At 38.8% G+C, this 21,052-nt stretch overlaps 1 protein-coding gene across 4 annotated transcripts; it reads right to left on the bottom strand.

Annotated features, from left to right (window-relative positions):
- Positions 1–756: 756 nt before the first annotated feature.
- TLR7 (toll like receptor 7) lies at positions 757–14,347 on the bottom strand. Of its 4 annotated transcripts, none has more exons than XM_082769199.1 (3): positions 13,729–13,908; positions 5,594–8,771; positions 782–869 (listed from the first exon to the last, which is right to left on the bottom strand). In XM_082769199.1, the coding sequence occupies exons 1-2, from the start codon at positions 13,801–13,803 to the stop codon at positions 5,631–5,633; spliced, it is 3,216 nt and encodes a 1,071-aa protein (XP_082625325.1). In that variant the 5' UTR covers positions 13,804–13,908; the 3' UTR covers positions 782–869; positions 5,594–5,630. The 4 variants fall into 4 exon arrangements, 3 of the variants coding, with proteins under 3 accessions (XP_082625325.1, XP_082625327.1, XP_082625326.1); XM_082769201.1 differs by lacking the exon at positions 782–869 and adding an exon at positions 14,274–14,347 and having other exon boundaries at positions 1,244–8,771; positions 13,729–13,774; XM_082769200.1 differs by lacking the exon at positions 782–869 and having other exon boundaries at positions 1,244–8,771; positions 13,729–13,774; positions 13,865–13,917.
- Positions 14,348–21,052: the final 6,705 nt, after the last annotated feature.

Genomic DNA, 21,052 nt, shown 5'->3' with positions numbered 1-21,052 from the left:
GAAACTACATCTGCTGGTTCCCTCAGGACCCATGCATGCATCTCATCAGGTCCCATGGGAGGGGACCTTCAGGACCTTAGAAGGTCTCAAATCTGATCTCTTACAGTGGGTGGTTCATCATTCTCCCTGCCCCTGCTTTTGCCTTCTGAGGCTTGGGCTATGTGTGTGGAGCTCTTGTTGATGAAGGAGGCAAAGATGTCATTGAGTACCTCAGCCTTTTGTATATCCCAGGTGACCAGGTCTCCCATTTCCTTTCAGAGAGGGCCCACAATTTCCCTAATCTTCCTCTTACCACCAATATTCCTATAGAACCATTTCTTGTTGCCCTTGATGTTCCTGGCCAAACTTAATTCTAAAATGGCTTTGGCTTTCCTAAACTGATCCCTGGCTGCTATCACAAAGTAAAATCACTAGTTGTGACTTCCTTTTTCATGAGATTACACTTCCAGGAATTAACTATAAGGTACACATCATTTCTTTTTCTTCTTCTTCTTGGAAAGAAGAAAATCCAAAAAATCCAAAAATTTTCCACACTGGAAATTGTGGAGGGGCTTTTAGATTTGTTTTTCCAAAGGAGCAAGGGTCAATTAAATTCTTTTCAGAAAGTTGCTGCTTTTTCTTCACAAATGTGAGTTCAGACTAAGTAAACAAGCAACATTTAGTGTCTGAGTTTCTCTTATATACCACCACACCTAAAAGTAAGATAAGTCATAGTCCAAGGCAATAAGATAATTAGTTTATGAGATTTTATTATGAATAAAATGTAGAATTCAGCTGCAGTGTTCAAGAGCATAATCCTGTATGAATATGATTCTTCCACATAGATGAATGAATCTCAATATTCTCAGTAAGTTATAGGTTAGAATCATCTGTAAACAAGAAAACAAGAATATAAGGTAAAAACTCACTTGTTTTATGTTTCAGGAATTTTTCCTTTTAACACTGAGAGCAATTTCCCATTGAGGGATGTCAGTTAAAAAGCAGGTTTCGATTGAGTTCTTCAGCAGAAGAAACACGCGAGAGGAAAAAAGTTGTATCAAAAAGGAAGGTCTAATTGACAGACTGTCTTTAATTAAAAAGTCAATATAATTACGAAAATACAAGAGTGGTCATGTGTGTTTTTAAGTAACAACCTACTTCCAGAACCTCTCATTCTTGTGGAGTTGTATATATATATACATATATATATATATATATAAAAATAAAAAGTTGATAAAGTATGTAAAGTCAGGAATGCAGATACTTCTATGAGGAGTATAGCATAGATAAACCCAAAAGCTAAGGCAATGAAACTAGAACATGGTTTGTAAGAAGAAAGAAAATATTCAGAAAAAAATAATAATAATAAAACATTGAAACTGGTAGAAACTGAAACCTGAATCCTTCAGTTTTGCAAGCTTGCCAGATTTTCCATAATTGTATAAACCTATTGTCAGTAATCATAATGACATGGCTACAAAAAGCCTGAAATTTTATTTCCTCAAATGTTTCTGAATTTGCACTGGCAAAGATGTTTTTTTAGTGTGTGATTCTTTTTTTTTTTTTTTTAAACAAACAAAACAACAACAACAAAACAAACAAACAAAGAAACAAAAAACACAGTTATCTAGATCTGCTTTTGCTCAGAACTTTGCCATTAGCAGTATGTCTCAGTAAGAACAAAGGAAGGAAGACAAAGGCCAGATAGATAAGGCCACTGATTTAGCTCTGTTGCTATTCTGATACCACTTCTTCAGCTGCATACCTGGAGCAAATAAACTCTTTCCCCCCCCAAACAAAACAAAACAAAACAAACAACAACACTAAACCAGTTTTAAATATCTTAATAGGGTTTCCAACTGCCTCAACATTGTTTCCATAATGTGCACAACCACAGTAAGAATTTGTCCCCATGTCCACGTTTTATTTTCAACTTCTATATTTTTCTAAGTAAATAATCCCATGTATAAATAATGTGAATGTACTCATTAATCAAGGAATGCATCCAGATTCCGTTTAAAGATTACATGTCTAGATTACCTTTTTCAGTTTCACTATCAGCAAATGGACACTATAGAAATGGTTTGACTTCTCTGTGCTTTAGTTCTCCCATTTATACTTGTGGAGATAATGGTGGATTTCTGTGTATGTCTTTTGCATTTAGACACAAAATTTATCTTCCCAAATTAAGAGGCTAACTTCCATACACACTTGATGAAGCTGAGGTCCTACAGAGGCAACTGGGAAGAATAAGGACCTAAATGAATATCTTGTTAAGAGTAAATGGAAGAATGTCACTGATGACTCAATATTTCTGATGAACAGTTTATCACGGAGATTCTTTCTTCAGGCAGTTACTCTCAGAGTGAGATTTAGAAAATGAGGAGGCAGAGGGTATTCAGAAGCCAAAGGTTTGCTGGTCTGAAGTGCTTGTGACCCAAATACAATTACTACAGAACAAGAGCTCTTGATCTTCACAGGATCTTTTAGAGATGCTGTTATCATGTTCCTGCATGGGATGTCATTTTTCCTACAAAGTGCTCCAAGTTTATATATGAACAAGGACCTAAGCAAGCAAATGCTATGTTGAAATTAGACCCATTTTGACCTTCAGAGGTCCCTTCCAATGTAAATTATTCTCACAGTGAGTCAGCTTTAAGTTTCTCATATGCCAGTTCTTAAAAATAAGGAGATCAAAGAGATAAAAGAGGATTTGATATACTGGTTCTGTTTTGGGACCCTCACTACAAGTAGGACATCAAGGTGCTGGAGCATGTCCAGAGAAGAACAATAAAGCTGGTAAAGGACCTGTAAAACAGATTTTAAAAGGAGCAGCTGAGGAGACTGATGTCCATCCTAGAGAAAGGGAGGCTCAGGGGATACCTTATCACACTGTACAATTATGTTAAAGGAGGTTGTAGAGCAATGAGGATTGGTACTTACACCAAATACCAAGTGACAAGGCATGGGAAAATGGCCTCAAGTGGCATCATGGGAGATTTAGTTTGGATACAAATAATGTACATATACCCATTGCTACTCATCCCGTACCTATCCTTTCATCACTTCTCAATGGAAGAGGAGAAAAGACTTCTCCTCATAACCTCAGATAAGCCAAGTGATCTTGTGCCCTAACCACACAGGCTGAGAAAGGGGAAGCTGCTTCAGGTAGAGGAAGTGGTGTGGGGAGAGGGAGGGACATGTCATGGGAGTAACTGAGGAGCAGAGGTTTCTATTTCAGCATTACCTTGTGAGGAGAGTTGCATTACAGCTCATGGTAATATACTTACAGACACAGATTGTTTAGGCTTACAAACACAACCATTAAAAGGTATTCTTTAAAACAAAGATATAGAACACCCACTTTGCTGTTGAGGTCCTGCTCTTTCTCCTGTTTCAGTTGTTCATCAATAAAACCACTGCAACAAACTGAGACAAAAAATAACACCCTTTTTATCTCTAATATTATGTGAAGGTTCGTTTTCTTGTTTGTGTTTGTGCTCCTGTCTTCCTAGATGCCTAGAACTAAAACAAAAATGTCTTGTTTGAAGAAAGGACTAGGCTGAAATGTGGGTGTGGAAATGCAGAAGGCAGCTGAGATAAGCAAATTCAAATCAATAAAGAGCATCTGCTCCCCATGGGCCAGACCAGTAACCGGAAGAGAAAAGGCTGTAAGAGAGAGGAGAGAAGCTGCCCAGACTCTGCTGCAGACAGAAGTGCAAGGTGAGAGCACACTGCTTCTCCCAAAACTATCTGAGCAACACATCAAGGTTTATGATGCCTTTTTAAAGACTTCAGCTGAAAAACTTTCACATGTTTTATGAGGATGCTCTATAAGCCAAAGTGAGGAATAGGCCCAAGCCTTTATTTTTCTAAACAGCATTTGTTCTCTTCTTCAGGTTATCTCTGAAGTCAGGCCCATTCCTAGATTAGATTTTAAGCAGCCACGGTGGAAGAGGTCTGCCTGGGGAACAAGAATGAAAATGCTCTGGAGCAATCATGGTATGCCTAAAGAAATTGTCCAATGGTTTCCCTCCTTGTATGACTTGGTCTTATATGTTCTGTAGTTTGATGGTGTTTTGCTCTGGAGAAGGTCTGGGCAGGCAGAGGTAAGTGATTCTGACAGTTTTGTGTGTCCCCAGATCCCATGTCTGTCTGGACCTGCTGACACTGTCCCAGTTGATACACAAGGGACTGTGACACAGGACCTGGGTGGAAATGGTGAAGCTGAGCTCCTAAAGCAAACCACACATCAGTAGACAGAAGCCTGAAGATCTCAGGGAGAAGCCAGCTCAGACAGCAGCCAAGGAAGCAGATGAAAAGGAAACTGAACAGATTGCTTGGAAATTATCAGTAAATCCTTCTTTATTTCTATCATGCCATAATTTAGCTAGTGTTTTTCTCTATTCTTCCCAATTCTTCCCACTTCTTTTTTCCTACTTTCCTTTCTTTATCTCATCCTCTTTGTTTTCCACAGTTTTCTCCATCTGCCATTTTCAAAGGTTTTCCTCAGCCTACCTGCTGTCCTGCTCTTCCTCCTCACTCCCATGCAGCAGCTCCATGCAAAGGGATTCCCTTTCCAAACTCTTTCCAACCCGTTGCCTGTGAGCCCTTCTGAACTTGTTTCTCTCATGCCTTCTTATTTTAGCCCATGCAAGTTGTCCAAAGCTTCTTCAGATTTATGACCTTTTGGACAATCTGACAGCAGTAGAGCTCCCATCCCACATCCAAGCCCTAGACAGCATTCCCACCAGTATATCATTTCCCCAGTGATTAGGGCTGCTGCCCAGTCAGACAGAACTGGTAGACTCAGCTGTTGGAAGTCTGAGTTGAAAAGACAATTGTTCTTACATTTTCCTGACTCCTAAAGTGTGAAATTTGCTTAAGGTACTTTCTGAGATGAATGTGTCAGTAAATGCTGTCCCTGTTTTTCATAAACACATACAAACACACTAACAATAATTTTCTAACAAAATCATATTTACTCCACCAGTGATCCAAATAACAGCAACTTTGGGCATGGCCTAGCTCCTCCTTGCAGCCTTTGTGCTAAAGTAAGGTGAACAAGTGTCTCACACACACTTGACCCAACCACAGGAGATGCTGGAGGCCTCCAGTGAACTGAAAGCTGGAAGTGGCCATTCTGTTCTAAACCAGGGACTTCCAGTGGGGAGTGCATGTTCTCTCACTGTGCAGTAACAAATGCCAAGCAAGGTGTATGTCAGCTAAAAATTTGCTGGCAACAATTTATATTGAATCCTGTCACAGCAAACTTACACGTTCTCCACATCAAGTTGGCCTGTTCTCCCATGTGCCTGGTGACAGGACAAGGGGGAATGGGCTAAAGTTGCGCCAGGGGAGTTTTAGGTTAGATGTTAGGAAGAACTTCTTTACCGAAAGGGTTGTTAGACATTGGAACAGGCTGCCCAGGGAAGTGGTGGAGTCACCATCCCTGGAAGTCTTTAAAAGACGTTTAGATGTAGAGCTTAGGGATATGGTTTAGTGGGGACTGTTAGCGTTAGGTCAGAGGTTGGACTCAATGATCTTGAGGTCTCTTCCAACCTAGAAATTCTGTGATTCTGTGATTCTGTGAAGTTCAGTAGCTTTTCCTCACCGTGTATAGTAACAATATTCCACAGTAAATGGTAGAGCTAAACAGTTTCCTGGAGAAGGTTGTTGTAAGCCAGGGTATTGCATGTAGCTATGGCATTTTTCAGAGTCTGCCAGAAGTAGGGCTGAGATCGAGGGTTAGTCGGCCATTCCAGGACAGAACTTCTGCACAGCCTTTTCCTCAGCCTGACATACCGGGACTTCTGCAATACCTTCTCAAGAAATATCAAGATAATCACATCAATCTTTTCATCTAGAAGGCGCTGGTGGGCCATGTAAAATGTTGTCTTGAAGCTGCCACTTTTAATATACTTGTTGGTTAGCACAAATATGGTCTTTTTGCTCAGTTGAATGCTCTGGGAAAGGTTGTCAAAGACTGGCTGTCCTGGAAGCCAGTCCCTTTCTTCTAGGCATAAATTGAACTTTCTGGTTTTTTGATCTTCCAGCTTTTCAACCAACTCTGTCATCACCCATTCATTCACAGCTGGATCTGTATTGTCAAAGGCAATAAAGGCATCATAGCAAGTATCTTGTAAAGGTAAACGTCTGTAGCCCTTCAACTTTGCAGTGCAGTAATGATAACTATACCACACATCCCAGAAATATAGGTGGCTCATAACAGCAAACACCATAAAACCTAGGACAGCTGAAGCTGATAATGCATACATGATCAAATAGGAGGTGTCCAACTCGCAAGTATACAGATCCAGGAAAACCAGACTCTTTCCTTTATGTGCCCCTGGGCCAGCACATGTCACATCTGTGGCCAGAAGAGGAATAGTCACTTGAGTCTGGTTGATCCACCAAACAAACCACACCGCATCACAATTGCACTTGAAAGGATTGCCGTGCAAAAGCAGCATCTTCAGGTTATTAATGACATTTTCGGGGAAGCTAGATTTCTTAATTATTTGGATCTTGTTTGAACTGAGATCCAAGTATTGCAGTCCAATTGCACCTCTGAGAAAATATTTGGTTAGCCGTTGAATGTGATTGTTTCGGAGAATCAGTTCTTGGAGTGTGGAAGTGCAATTGGACAGTTCTCGGGGAACAGTAGTCAGAAGGTTGTTGCTGAGGTCCAAAGTTGTTAGTTTCTTCAGCAGGTAGAGTTTTCCCCACTTGAAAGCCTTCAACCGGTTATTGGTTAAGTTGAGTATCTTGAGTTCTGGAGGCATAGCTTCAAAAACATCAGAAGGCAAAAAACTGAGTGAGTTAAAGGAAATATCCAGTTTTTCCAAATTGGTCAGATTCTTGAAGAATGACAGGTATCTAGCATTCCCATCCATCCATAAAACATCTAAACGATTTCCTCTGAATTCTAAAATTTTAAGAGATTGGCTTTCCATACCTGTGCTAATAGAGGTAGAAATCTCATTCTCATTCATCATCAACTTTTTCAGATAGGCCAAGTTTTTCATGAAATTAAGGACATGAGTAACACCTTCTGCCAGAAAATAATGTTTGTTGTTGCTTAGGTCTAGAATTTCTAAAAGTTTCAGCTCTTCGAAAGCAGTCGAGTATAGCAAGTCAATCCTGTTGTTAGAAAAATCCAGATATTTCAATCCAGACAGGTAGTGGAATTCACTTCCATTTAAAGTTTGACTTATTGCATTACCTGACAAGTTGAGGCATCTCAGGAAATCAAGATCCCGGAAGTCTGAGGGGCTAATAAAAAAGATATTGTTTCTGCTTAAATCCAGAGTTTTTCCATAATCCAGACAATCCCTATTAACTGAAGGTCGGTAGGAATTAGCTTCTTTGTCTTTGGACTTGCAACTTCGGCCATACTCATCATACCTGAAATAATGCATCTCTTGTAAAACTTGTCTGTTGCGTTGCTCTACTGAAATCCTGGGATTAGAGCAAATTCCATAGGAGTTGCTTTCACTTGAAGAAGGAGAAATTTTATTCACTGACAGATCTATGACTTTAAGAGCTTGGAAGTGCTTGAACACTGTTAGGTCAGCAACTTTAATAAAATTAGTCCCAAGATCCAACACTGTTAGATTTCTAAGATTGAGCAATGGAAATAGATTTTGTTTTTTCAGTTCTTTAAAGACATAACCCCTGATCCTCAGGATTTCCAGATTTGAGAGGGTAGAAAATGTCTTGGACAGGTTCAAGGACGGAGAATACATTTGAAGTTCAAAATTAAAGGACAAATCCAGCTCTACAAGTCTGGGGACAAACTTCAAAAACTGAGCATCTCCAATCTCCTTCATGAGGAAATTTTGGGAGAGGTCAAGCTCTTCGAGATTCCTTGTGTTTTTAAACCAGCTGCTGGGTATACTCCGAAGAGAGTTACTGTGAAGTCTCAGAATTCTCAATTTTTTCAAGGAATAAAAAGCCTTTGAATGTATCTTAAGTGCATTATTGGGGCAGGGAACACAAGGATATGGGGCATTATAGCAACGTGGGCAGTTACCACTGAGATCAAGAATTTCTAGGTTGTGAAGGGCACTTAAATCGTATTCCTGAACCTCTTGAATTATGTTATTGTAAATATACAATTCCTTTAAAGTAGAGGACAAGTTGGGTGGAATATGAGTTATGTTGTTAGACTTCAGGGACAGCACTGTCAAATTTTTCAGATCCAGAAAGGCCGTTTGTTCAATTTCAAAAGAAACATTGCATGGGTTACGGTAGTAACAGTTCTGTCCCAGATACAATATTTCTATGTTTCTTAGTTCTGATAAATTAGCTTTTTTGATAGAAGAGATACTGTTTGCTTCTAGACTTAGCAGACTTAAAGTACTAGGAAGACCCCGGGGTATTTCCGACAACTGATTTGCATCCAAGTACAATGACTTCAGCCTTGTCAGAGTAGCAAAACTGCCATTCTCAATTGTTGGTGTCCTGGTGCACACATGATCTTTGGGCCCCAGTCTGACAGGCACACAGTTGCATCTAAAGTCAATCTCCACAAGCCTTTCAAGATAAGCAAAAGATGTTGGATAAATATGGGGGATATGATTAATAGTCAGGGTCAGGTTTGTAGCATTTGCGGGGATTCCTCTGGGGACTTCTGTGAGGCGACGATCACTGCAGTCCACTCTCACTGAACCTTCAGAGGCTTCTACATCACAGGGTAAACTTTTAGGAAACCAAGCTCCTGACAACAACAGTGGAAATAAGAAAAGCAAGACAAATGGCAGTGCATTTGATGTCTCTGCATGAGGTACCTAAAAATAAGGAAATAGGGAGGTATTAATTGAGTGTAATGGGAACATGTGACATAGGACATCCGATCAACCATGTACTGGGTTAAATATTTAGTTCACCTGGGATCCTGTCTTACAGCGGCCAGAAGTGGGTGCGCAGGAAGGATTCTAAGTATAGGGGATGGCTTATATTGGTATTTCCTCAAATGCTTTCTTTCCTCTCTTATCCCTAAACATAGTAGTGATACGATAAATATCACTTTCTAAGTAATGGATCTTAAAAAGTTAAAAATTCTGCTAAAGATTACAAGACGGTTGATTAAAGTCTGGGAATTTTCTTTAAGGGGAAACAGTGTTAGACATCCAGCAAATTGAAATTGTATAATATACATAAATAAGTAAAGTTAGGATTTAGAAGCAGACAAAAGCATAAAAGAAAATCTATAGCCAATTAAGAACTAGTATACATTTTCAAAAATGTACTAACAGCTGCATGTATAATTCAAATTTCACATAAGCATTCTTCCTCTATTATGTGTCAGAATAAATGCATGGTTGACCAAAAACAGTCAATGACTGTGCCTCAACTGTGGCCAACTGTGTCCTGGGCTGCATCAAAAGAGGTGTGGCCAGCAGGTCAAAGGAGGGACCCTCTACTCTGCCCTCATGAGGTCCCACCTGGAATGCTGCATCCAGGTCTGGGGTCCCCAGCACAAGAAGGATGTGGACCTGTTAGAACTAGTCCAGAGGAGGGCCGCAAAGGTGATCAGAGGGCTAGAGCACCTCTCCTATGAAGAAAGGCTGTGACAGCTGGGTATGTTCAGCCTGAAGAAGAGAAAGCTCCAGGGAGACCTCATTGTGACCTGTCAATACTTAAAGGGGTCTTATAAAAAGGATGGAGAAGGACTCTTTACTCAGATAGGTAATGACAGGAAAAGGGGACTTTACGGTAATCATAAATTCAGGTTAGAGATTAGGAGGAAATTATTCACTCGGAGGGTGGTGAGGCACTGGAACAGGTTGCCCAGAGAAGCTGTGGATGACCAACCTGGCCCCAGTTTCAGGGGCAATGGAGTTATCTGATCTTTAAGGTCCCTTCCAAGCTGAGCCATTCTATGTTTCTATGATTCAATATACTTTAATATCAGCTTGCATTTTCACTGTCCAATAAAAACAGAGGGCCAAGAGGGCACTGCATCAGTGGTAGGTCTGAAAGTGAAAATCAAACACAGATTTTAAATGGAACATTTATCTTAAAAGAATTACAATAATTCAATATTCAGAGCCAAAATCCCATAAACATTTGTAGAGCCTTGAAAAAAACATACTCTCTCACGTCTTTGTGGTCTTGACTACTTTACAGAGTAGTGTGTATGGTGGGAAGAGCAATGGGATTTTAATACTTCATAACATACAAGTTACTTCTTCAGCAGCCCTGAGTGACAAAGATGCCCTGGCCCTGACACCAGTGACAGCCAGCCAGCCAGGCATGCTGCCAGCCTTGGCTTGCCTAGCACAGGCAGAGGGGCCATGACCATTTTGCTGCATTGCATAGCTTCATAACTGCCTCTGTCTGGTGCAGGCCAAGAGGTTTCAAGATGACCAAACTGACCATAAATCAAAATAATTTATTTCTACCCGAAGAACTGACTTTTGAAGGACTGCAGATAGGTACATGGTACTCAATGCTCTTTAAAAAAACAAACAGAATTATTTACTCATAGAATAATACTGACTAAATGTAGATAACCAGGTAAGCAGCTGAAAATCATGTGATTAGGTAAAGTGTTCAAGATACTTGGAAATGTTTTGGCTTTTTATCTGGCTAGCACGAACATATTAAGACTTTCTCATGATATAGATAGTATGTGAAAACACTGCTGAGCATTTCTTTAGACATGCATTGTAGATGACACAGATTAATTGGGAATTCATGTTTTATGATGTGTTTACTTACACCACTATATCCCTTCCGTATGCAAGTATAACTTCGTGTTTCTGCATTACCTCAGATAACAATACTAAATCTCCTGGTTCATCTCTGTGTCTGGAGGAGCACTCTAGTGATTAGCAGGTCAGCTAGTGGAAGAGAAGCTAGATCAAGTCTCTCAGAGCACTGCAATTCTAGATTCAACAACTGAGTGGAGTCACTTTGGGGATTCAGTCAGTCAGCTTCAGAATATAAAGTTTCAGTATATAAGGAAAATTGTTAAAAAACAGTGCAGATCTTCCACTATGTTGGCATATGAAAATCATATCAATTTCCTGGTAGTGCATTACACCACAGCCCTTCCTCTACCACTACTTCCCTTCCCATTCCCACAAAGAGACACAGAGCTTTCTTCCCATCAAAAGGTCCAAAGAAAGGGAAGATTTGGTTAAATGTGCAAAGCCAGCAGTATCTTGGGCTACACCAAAAGAAGTGTGGCCAGCAGATCAAGGGAGCTGATTCTCCCCCTCTGCTCTGCTCCTGTGAGACCCCTTCTGGAGTCCTGCATAAAGCTCTAGGGCCCCCAGCACAAGAAGAACATGGAATTATTAGAATGAGTGCAGAAGAGGGCCACAAAGATGATCAATTGGGGTTAAGCACCTCTCCTACAAAGACAGTCTGAGAGAGCTGAGGTTGTTCAGTCTGGAGAAGAGAAGGCTCCAGGGAGACCTTATAGTGGCCTTCCAGTACCTAAAGGGGGCCCACAGGAAAGCTGAGGAGAAACTTTATGTCAGGGAGCGTGGTGATAGCACAAGGGGTAAACTGAAAGAAGGTAGATTTATATTAGATATAAGGAAGAAATTCTCTATGAGTGCGGTGAGGCACTGGAACAGGTTGCCCAGAGAAGCTGTGGAAGCTCCATCTCTGGAGGTGTTTAAGGCAAAGCTGGATGGGGCTTTGGGTAACCTGATCTGGTGGGCGGTATCCCTGCCCATGGCAGGGGGATTGGAACTAGATGGTCTTTAAGATCCCTTCCAAACCAAACCATTCTGTGATTCTGTGAACTATGAAATATCCAGGTTGATAGCCATGACTATAATTTATAAATTACTTAGGAAAAGCTGATCTGGACTAACCAGACTATTGCCATGAATTCCAAAGCAATGAGTCATTTCTTTATTTTCAACTTCTGTGAATCATTTTTTAATAAAAATTACTTTCATTTGCTTTATAGTAATTCACTTTGGAGACTCACACAAAGTGAAGACATGGATATTATCATTCACCATTGCTTCAGTACAGTCTTGGATGAAAAAGATGAATAAGAATAATCAGAGTAAGTGGGGAGCTAATTTGGAGAAGATAAAATACATTAATTTCCCTACACTGTCCTGCTTTTTATTTTTATTTTTTTTTAAGTATTCTCTTTTTATCCATTAATATGGGCAGGAAAGTGGGAGGTAGAAGAAAGGGTACTACCACTGACATCCATTACATGGAAACAGAAGGTCTGTCTTTGAATGAAAAGAGAAATTGCAGAAGAAAAATATGGATACATTATTGTAAGTATTCTGCCTTCCTTCTTTTCCAAGGACCATACCATATTATTCGTGTAAATGACTCTTTACTAGACTAGAAAAAATCCTAAGTGAGAATGTGTTTTATTTTATTGGTACTGTTCATTCATGTCCATGCCATGACATGTTCTAGTCACCTGGCTTGGGAAAAAGAATGGACTTGCCAGTCACTGGAACCTGTGTCTAATGGTAACCTTAAAATAAGGAAGGAAAACCTCTGCTGCTAACTGGGGGCAAACCACAGTTTTGTTGCTCTTGAGGAAAACTTAGTCAGAATCAAGCTTTAAAGATTGCTAACCCAACTTAAAAGTCTCTATCCAAGCAATAAATTAGGACTTGGGCAACATGAGATTGCTGTCTAGATCATCACAAACTTTCTATGTGTTTCTATTCAGACACTGCACTCGGGAATCAAATTTTGCATACTTACTTGGGTTCCTCAATGCAGTGCCATCAGCCTGGGCTGCACTGACATCCAGGGATAGGAGAGGAGGGCCTCAGGTGCTGCTCAGCTCTCCGAACATGGAGAGAGCTCTGCCTGACTGCACGCCTACCAGAGACAAGGAACTGCACTGTTAGGTGCCTGGAAGCAGGTGCAATGAATCTGGGCCCTTAAAGTCTTCATGAATATGCTTGAAAGTTCCTTCAGGTGTCAAAAAAAATGCCAACTGAGACTTGCAAAACACTCAGATTTTCAACTCCTACTTGTTGCTCTATTTTGGGGAACCCTGGCATCTTTGCACAGCAAGCCTAGCTCTCAGTTTCTTTGTGTTTCATTTCTGCATATACTTTGGGTTCCCATACCCTTTCAATGTATTAGCTATTTTAACTGCAAACTGTTACATTCTGGTGTTGTGTCTAACTGCTCATATGCAAAACACTTTGTTATAGAACCAGAACAAATAAAGAAAAAAACTGCTGAAATGAGAAGAAATAGGCAATGACTTGTAGAAAGTCCTTGTAATGAGAAACTAGTTTAAAAGTACAGTTAGGGTATGTATGTGAGCTGTCCTTTTCTCTCTGAAGGAGAGAGAAATTTTGTGTTTATAAAAAGTTCAAAACTACTTATATTCTGATATTAACTGAGCACATGTGCTCAGTAATCTGTAATTGAATTCAATCTGAACTGTAGTATTCTTCAAATATTCAGAAACAACATGGCTGGGTGTCTCTTAATGAAGTGTTTCTGTAATTGCTGCATTATGAATTTTAAAAGGTGAAAGACTGAAAGGCTAGAGAGCAAAGAACACCACAGAAGTTAAAACTGTTAGAAAATACATTATTATAATACTCCTGCAAACATATCAGAGCAAATAAATGCCAGATTTCCTTTCCTGTCATTATAAATTGCAGCTTATAGCCACAACAGCATATATAGCCTTTAGAAAGAAAAATATACTCTTGAAAACCTTTCTCAACAGTTCCAATTACAGAGTTATAACAACAACTTTAAAACAAAAGTTTCACATACCATTTTTGTGTGCTTCCACAGCTGAAAGATTTGTCGTTGGAGAAAACTGTAAACCAGGACAGAAGAAAATAGCATGAAAGAGGTCCCCACTGGTTCAGGTCAGGTAGAGAGGAGAGTGTAGCATGACATAACTCACTCAAGACAACAGCAGTAATACAACTTTATCTGTTTTCTCTTCAGCTGAACAGCAACTTGAGAAATAATTAAACATGAAACAACTGCTGCAGCCCACTTCCTCAAATATCTGTCTTTAAAATTAAAACAGTAGTAACTCAGTTACTCCTCCACCCCCATTAAAAGAACTGAGTACTATTTTTTGCCTTTTAAACAAATTCTCACATTACTCATAAATCCACGTGCTGCTGTGACAAAAGATTTCTTTTTTTTTTCTTTTTTTTTTTTTTTCTTTTTTTTCTTTTGGTCTCTTATGCCACAGTTTGCTCTTTTCCCTGCCACTTTGGAACATGCTTCTTATTTGAAACTGTGTGTTTCACCTATCTACAGATCTACAGGCTCATAGCTTAAGAAACTATAAGAAGACCTACTCTAAGTTGAACAGTCAAGCCAAGGAGAATCCTGAAAGAGGACTATTACAAAATATTCATAACGAGAAAGCGAGGTTAATCAGACAGGAGAGAAATGTGTTATGCAAGGGTAGAACTCACTTGAGACAACAAAGATTTATAGAAGCTCAAGTTCCTTTTTTTTTTTCTTCATTTTTAGTGCAACCTGTATGACCACAGAAAGACGTTAACAATATTTTAAATTTGGAAGTTTAATATTTTTTATTATTATTGTGGAGTCTCCTTCCTTGGAGATGTTCAAAAAGCATTTGGATGCCATCCTGTGCAATGTGCTCTAGGTGACCCTGCTTGGCAGGGGGGTTGAACTAGGGAAGAGAACTCTCTTTAGAAGTCCCTTCCAACCTCAGCCATTCTGTGATTCTGTGATTATTTAGGGTTCCTTTCTACTGCTAATAGTTTTTTACTAAGAATCTTTTCAGTGCCTAATACAAACAGACAAATCTCTTAACAGATTTTTTTTTTTCCATTAAGAATTCAGCTTCAGTGAATAGGATTTAGAGGGGAAGGAAAACAGAAAGGGAAAAAAAAAAATAAGAAAGAGTGGCAAGGACATGGAAAACAGCATATTAAAAGGTAAAAAGTGCTGTGAGTTTCATATTTAGAAGTTGCTATGCTTAGCAGTACAGGATAATTTGATGGTTAGGATATTTATTAGTGTTCATTTATTCATTTTATTTATTTTTCTGTACATATTTTTCTTTACATTTTGAATATCCATTCATAATTTCTTTGACTGTTGTGGAGCTGACCTCATTTTGAAAGACTGAAACCCAATGAAAGAACAGAGACTTAACTTGCAATCATGTTTTAAAATCCCCATCTTTTCGTGGCTGACTCATATAAACAAAAACAAGAAAGCACACAGAAGAAAACATTTTGTGTCATTACCATTTCAATCAAGGAGTAGGAAAGGGCTCATTAATTCATGATAGGTTCGGGACTGTGTTTCTCATATTTTGTACTTGATTACTAAAATACTGTAATAATAATAATAAAAAGATTAGCTTGCTATTGACAAGTAACTGGATTTTTTCTTTTCATGCAAGATGCACTGAGGTTTTCATTTAGGGTTATTATAAATAACGCAGATGTCTCACTAAAATCCTGCTAAGTTCTACAAGACCATTCAATGCTCTTCTGGGAGGAGGAAAACATTCATTGCAATACTATACATTAGCTATTCCACCTAGAATACTTCACAGATTGTACATCATTAGAGCAGAAAGTTATCTTTAGCTCATCTATAGCTATTCAACTTATTATCAAACAAATGTGCTTACTTGTGTAATAGTACCTAAAAGAATGACAGCACACGAGCTGGATTGTGAAAGCTGATTTTTTTCAAGCACCTAAATATGCCTCTGATTTATTACACTGGAACAGAGCTTAAGCATGAGGTGCTTAACATCCACTCACTTTGATTGTAAGTAGGTTTTCTAAAGCACAGTGTGCAGTCACCCAACCCCATGATTTTCAACAGGTACTCAGTGCCTTTGGAAATTTCCCTGGCAGTCTATAGCTACAAACTTTAGGAACTTTAATAGCTTTACTGTCACTTTGCTTTTTCTTTTGGACTAAGCCTGATTTTTTATTATTATTTTTTTTTTAATTTAGGAAGTGACTGTCACTCAACCAAGAGCATCAAGAGCATGAGAGTTTCAATTCCGCGCAGAGTGAAACTGCAACTTTAACACTAACAGAATCACAAAGTGCCTTTCTTTTTTTAATCTAAGAAATGGGTAGCAAAATACAGTAATATATCCCTTCAAAAGCAGGGGTCAAAAGCAGGGGAGCTCAGCAGCCACAAACTTCAGAGCTATAATTTGATTTTTGGAGGCTCAGGTTTAAAATTGACTTACTGTTTTAAAAGTTCAGTTTTCCCTTGTGCAAAATTTCTCTTGCCTGCTGAGAAACACAAAGTAACCGAAAGCAGCAAAATACTTCCTACTGCGCTGCGTGTCAGGAAAGGACATGCTGGTAAAAACATGGGTACTTTGCTGGCTCTCTGAATGGAGAATATCATTTAAAATAGAGCAAGATTCTTTAAACTTCTTAATCTCTCAACTACAGGTTTGGGTTTCAGATAGATTAAAATCAGACTGGTGAAGATCGAACTTCTATAATTCCTTTTTTTTTTTTTTTTTTTTTTTTTTTTTACTTCTAAATTAAAATTTACAGCATATTATTGCAGTTTATCAAAATAATGATTCTTTTGTGTTTGATTTAAAGCTAGGTAGTTTAGTATACTACAAGTATCCATTAAAATAAACTTTCAGAGTGTAGTGTTGCACAACTTACCAAGGAAATTATCACATAAGTTGCTGAAATTTTGAAATATATACGCTGTTTAAACCAATGCAGACAGATGTACAAAGAGAACCACAGACAGAAATGGATAGCACAATTGAGGAAATGGAAACAAAATAATTTGCAGAAGCCTTGAGGGATGTACAAATGTAAAAATTCCTGCTGAGAGCATTTTCAGAACTGTGTTTGTAGTCATTAAATGCAATCAAAACAGTAAACAGAACACAACAGCAAAGAAGATTGGTCTACATCAAAGGCAGAGGATGAGAAGTGGTTTCCCTCTCAGCTTTCTGGTGAGAGGACAGCTTCACAGATCTACACAAAGAGCTTACCCAACAGTCCTGAGAGCTAAGATATGACTGATGGAGCTGCTACCATCACAGAAATAGACTTTCCCATTTCCAAAAACAGATTGTGCCAGGCTACCACAGTGTCAAGACTGACTGCTTCATGTTTACAAATCATTTTGCATTTGCTGAAAGCAAAGGTGCCTTGTGTTCTTGTTACTGAGAATGGCTTACCAACAAGGTAGGTAGTAGTCATCTAAAGATGTCTGACATAGGACAGTTAACTTCTATGTTCTGTGCTGCCACTGAGCCTCTCCCATTTCTCCCATCCTAAGGGGTCAATAGATAGGCCAGGCAGAGGGGGCACCATTGCTTACCTCTGGAGAGAGGGAGGAGAAGTGCTAAGGCGGTGATGCTGGACAAGCACAAATGCAGGAAGTTCCACCAAATCACACAACTGGCATGTTTTGGGTATTTATAGCTTTATAAAGGGCAGTTTGGGCATTTATAGCTTGTATAGCCTCAAATTCTATTTCTTGTTGATGAAATGACTAGTCTGCAGGACCAAAGTGATTTGAAAAGTTTCATACAGATAATTCTTCTATGTTTTTTCACATTTTTCTCAAGCAAGAGCACTGTGGGAGCACTAAAACAACCTTTGGAGAACATACCAGAACCCAGACATTGTTGAATCCAACCAAATCACACAGCAAAAATAACAGCTCCGCATAAAATAAAGGCAAGCAAACAACAGTAAGGATGCTCACATAAACATGTAGATATTACAATTTATGGGCTTTTAGAGATGTAGAGATAGAGATGTAACATGATATTGCCCATTCATTGTCCGATATTGCCTTTTAAAAATTGTGCATGACACTTATTGGGAGAGGGCCACTGTTCAGCAGAGGTTATTTTGGACCTACCTAACATCATGCACTGCAGCTGAAACAGATTGATCTCCTTTTTCCTTCCATATATATTTTTATGCATGCATAACATCTATATATGGACAAATTTGTGCATTATGGAGCTTATATATCGTATGCATGTGTAGATGGTTGCTCACCATACCTGTGTTGTTACAATACAATATCCTTTAATAAGTTTCTGCCAGAATAGCTTTTTCTGTCAATAATGGTTTTCAATTGATTGTTTGGTGTTATGTCAGCCTAATTTAGCCCAAGGGGACTTTGAACATCAGCAGCCTCCAAGGTTGTCTCTCTGGGCCCCCACAGTGCCTTAACCTGCACGATGCTGAAGGCCTTCCCCTTGCAGCCACGCAGGTGCTCACGCACAGCCCTGTGTCCTTCCTCCCTGCCTGCTCTGGCAGCATCTCACCTGGCCCTCACACCAGTGGTCTCAGGGCTGTGTCCCTGCAACCTGAACCACACAAGCATTTGTATGGCTGGGGCCACTGAGCTGAAGGCCAGCGGCATGTGCCTCACTCTCTCATCTCCCTGAAATATACACTTACATACAGAAATATACACTATATGCAGAAGTGCATATACACTTCTAACTCAACCTCCCATGCTAGTATTTGCTCTCTGCAATGTCTTTTATCTTTCTCCTCTTTTACCTTTACTTGCAAGTACAATGCAACAGAGAAGAGTGAGAAGATTGTCCAAACCACACCTCACCTGTCTGGCTGGGACAGAGTTAGCTTTCTTCCTAGCAGCCTGTACAGTGCTGTGTTTTGGATCTGTGACCAACACAGTGTTGATAGCAGTGACTTGGCTATTGCCGAGCAGCACTCACATGGCATCAAGGACTGTTTCCCACTCTACCCCCTAGGGAGTATGGTGGGGGTGGGCAAGATGCCAGGAGGGGAGACCGCAAAGACAGTTGACCCCCTCTCAAACAACAGGGGTACTGCTTACCCCATGACATTGTGCTCAGCAATAAAACTGGATGAGGAGGAGGGTGATTCTCCAAAGAAGCAATTGCTCAGTGTGGTTGGGCACCAGTCTGCCTGCAGACTGGTGAGTGATTGCTTCTGCACCAGTTCCCCCCTCCATCTATTCTATTTCTTATTAAGCTGTCATTATCTCAACTCACATTTTTTTCCTCGCAGCTGCCCTTCCAAGCCTCTTCCCTACTGCTAGTGTTGATGGGGGCTAAGCTGCCAGCCAGCATCAACCCACCATGCAACACATGACAGGGCAGAGTATCAGGATTTGTAATGGACTGATTGACTAACAGATTTTTTTTTATTTTTTTACCAAGACAAAAAATTGTACTTCTAGTAGGGTGGTAGTATAGGATTAGTCAAAACAAGGTTTTCAGACAGGTATGAGCTAAAACCTTTAATTTCTGCTATGGAATACATTATTTTTTTTCACTTTATTTTGAAAATAATTCACTGAAACAATGTTTTCCCATCAGTCTCAACTCTGTTAAATAATCTTCAGACTAAAGTCCCAGAATGGGCTGGGAAATATTAAAAGCATCAGAAAGCATAAATAAATATACACCACACAAATTTTCTGCATCTCCAAAAGGCTGTTTCTGTGTCGTTTGCCAAAATGGACATGAGACTTCACAGAGGTGTTGAAACCTGTAACTTCATGATTATTTCAAGTGTGCAAAACAGTGCAAAACATAGTAGATATAGCAAGCTTATTTCTGTATTCTCCTTATGCTTTTTCTCCCATCTAATCTTGTGGATTGGTTTTGCTTACAACAATCTGAGAAATAAGAATTTCAGCTGTTCATAAAACATTAACTCAAATTCTGAATGAAGTTTAAACATTGTGTCATTATCATACTGTGCAAAGGAGAAAGATGATCTTATTATAAACATGTGTATCAGTTTGGTGTGATTAACAGTTCATTCTTAAACCCAAGACAGCTGTAGCATGATGTAGCTGTAGCAAGGTCTGCACGAGTATCAACACATTCTTCCCTATTTGACCTATGCAGGACACAGAATTTAAAAAAAAAAAAAAAAAAGAAAGAAAAAAGAAAAAAAAAGAAAAAAGTGTAACAAAAGAATAAAAAACACAAGCTATCTCTTAGCACAAGTAATTTCTGAGGTTTGTTTACAATACTTGTGAACATTAAGGGAAGACAATTCAGCATTTTGCTTGTAGCAAAGATTAATCTATAAGACAACTGAGTTAATTTCACATATTAAATGTATTGTATACCTTATGCAGAGTAAGATAATGTCTGAACTTTGGTATAATTCTGTGGCCACAGACTTTTACTTAACAGTTAAATTGCACAGTAATATTTTCAAGATAATAGGTTAAATAATCTTACATTTAAAAATTGTTTTTCAAATAAGATAATTTAAATTATTTTACATTGTGCTATTAAAAAAAAAAAACAAAAAACAAAAAACAAACAAACAAAAAAAAAACAAACAGTAATGAAGAAATCTTCTGAGAACTGACAGTTGAACTGAATTCTCACTACAATATATTAAATACTCATTTTCATATTTATCACTGAAAGCAGTACATATTTTGCTCATATTTAATATAGGATAAAGAAACCCACAGAAGAAATTGAATCTATTTTGTCTTTATATTTTTTCAGTAATTTGCTTTCTCAGAGAAACCAAAAGGAACACCATCTGTCTTAAGATTGTAAATGAAAATGAAACAAATAAATGAAACAAATGAAAGAAATCTACTTCATAGTACAACATTGACTAACTATAAATTTATCCCAGAATAAGCAAGGTAGGATGAAATAAGGCTGTTTTATGCAGATCCACTGTAAAGAAGCATTGTCTCAATCATAGCAAATGCTTTTGTAATTAACAACTAAAATTTCAGGTAGAAAACTGAGCTCTCCCATGACCTAGGTGCAGGAATGATACACACAAAATATTCCATTTTAGCAGGAAGACTGAAAACACTCCACAGAAAAAATGGAAGAGCTAGAAGTACAATGTCAGATTTTATTTTTTTCCTCCACAGAATCATTAATGCACTGGCTGCATTACCAGTGCTTAAGCTTTCCCAACATTCAAGAGGCAAAACTGTTCTTATAATGATTTTAATTCTCTAATATTAAAGTATTCAAGACTGGTTAATTGTCATAGTTTACTGACTGCACAGAAAAGTACTGTGGTACTTCGTACCAGCAAGCTGAAGCTGTATTGGTTGTGCAGCTGAAAATACATTTCTGTAT

Source organism: Aythya marila, assembly GCF_965140915.1.
Source record: "Aythya marila genome assembly, chromosome: 1".
NCBI classification, from domain to species: domain Eukaryota; kingdom Metazoa; phylum Chordata; class Aves; order Anseriformes; family Anatidae; genus Aythya; species Aythya marila.
This window is presented reverse-complemented; position numbering and strand designations above follow the sequence as displayed.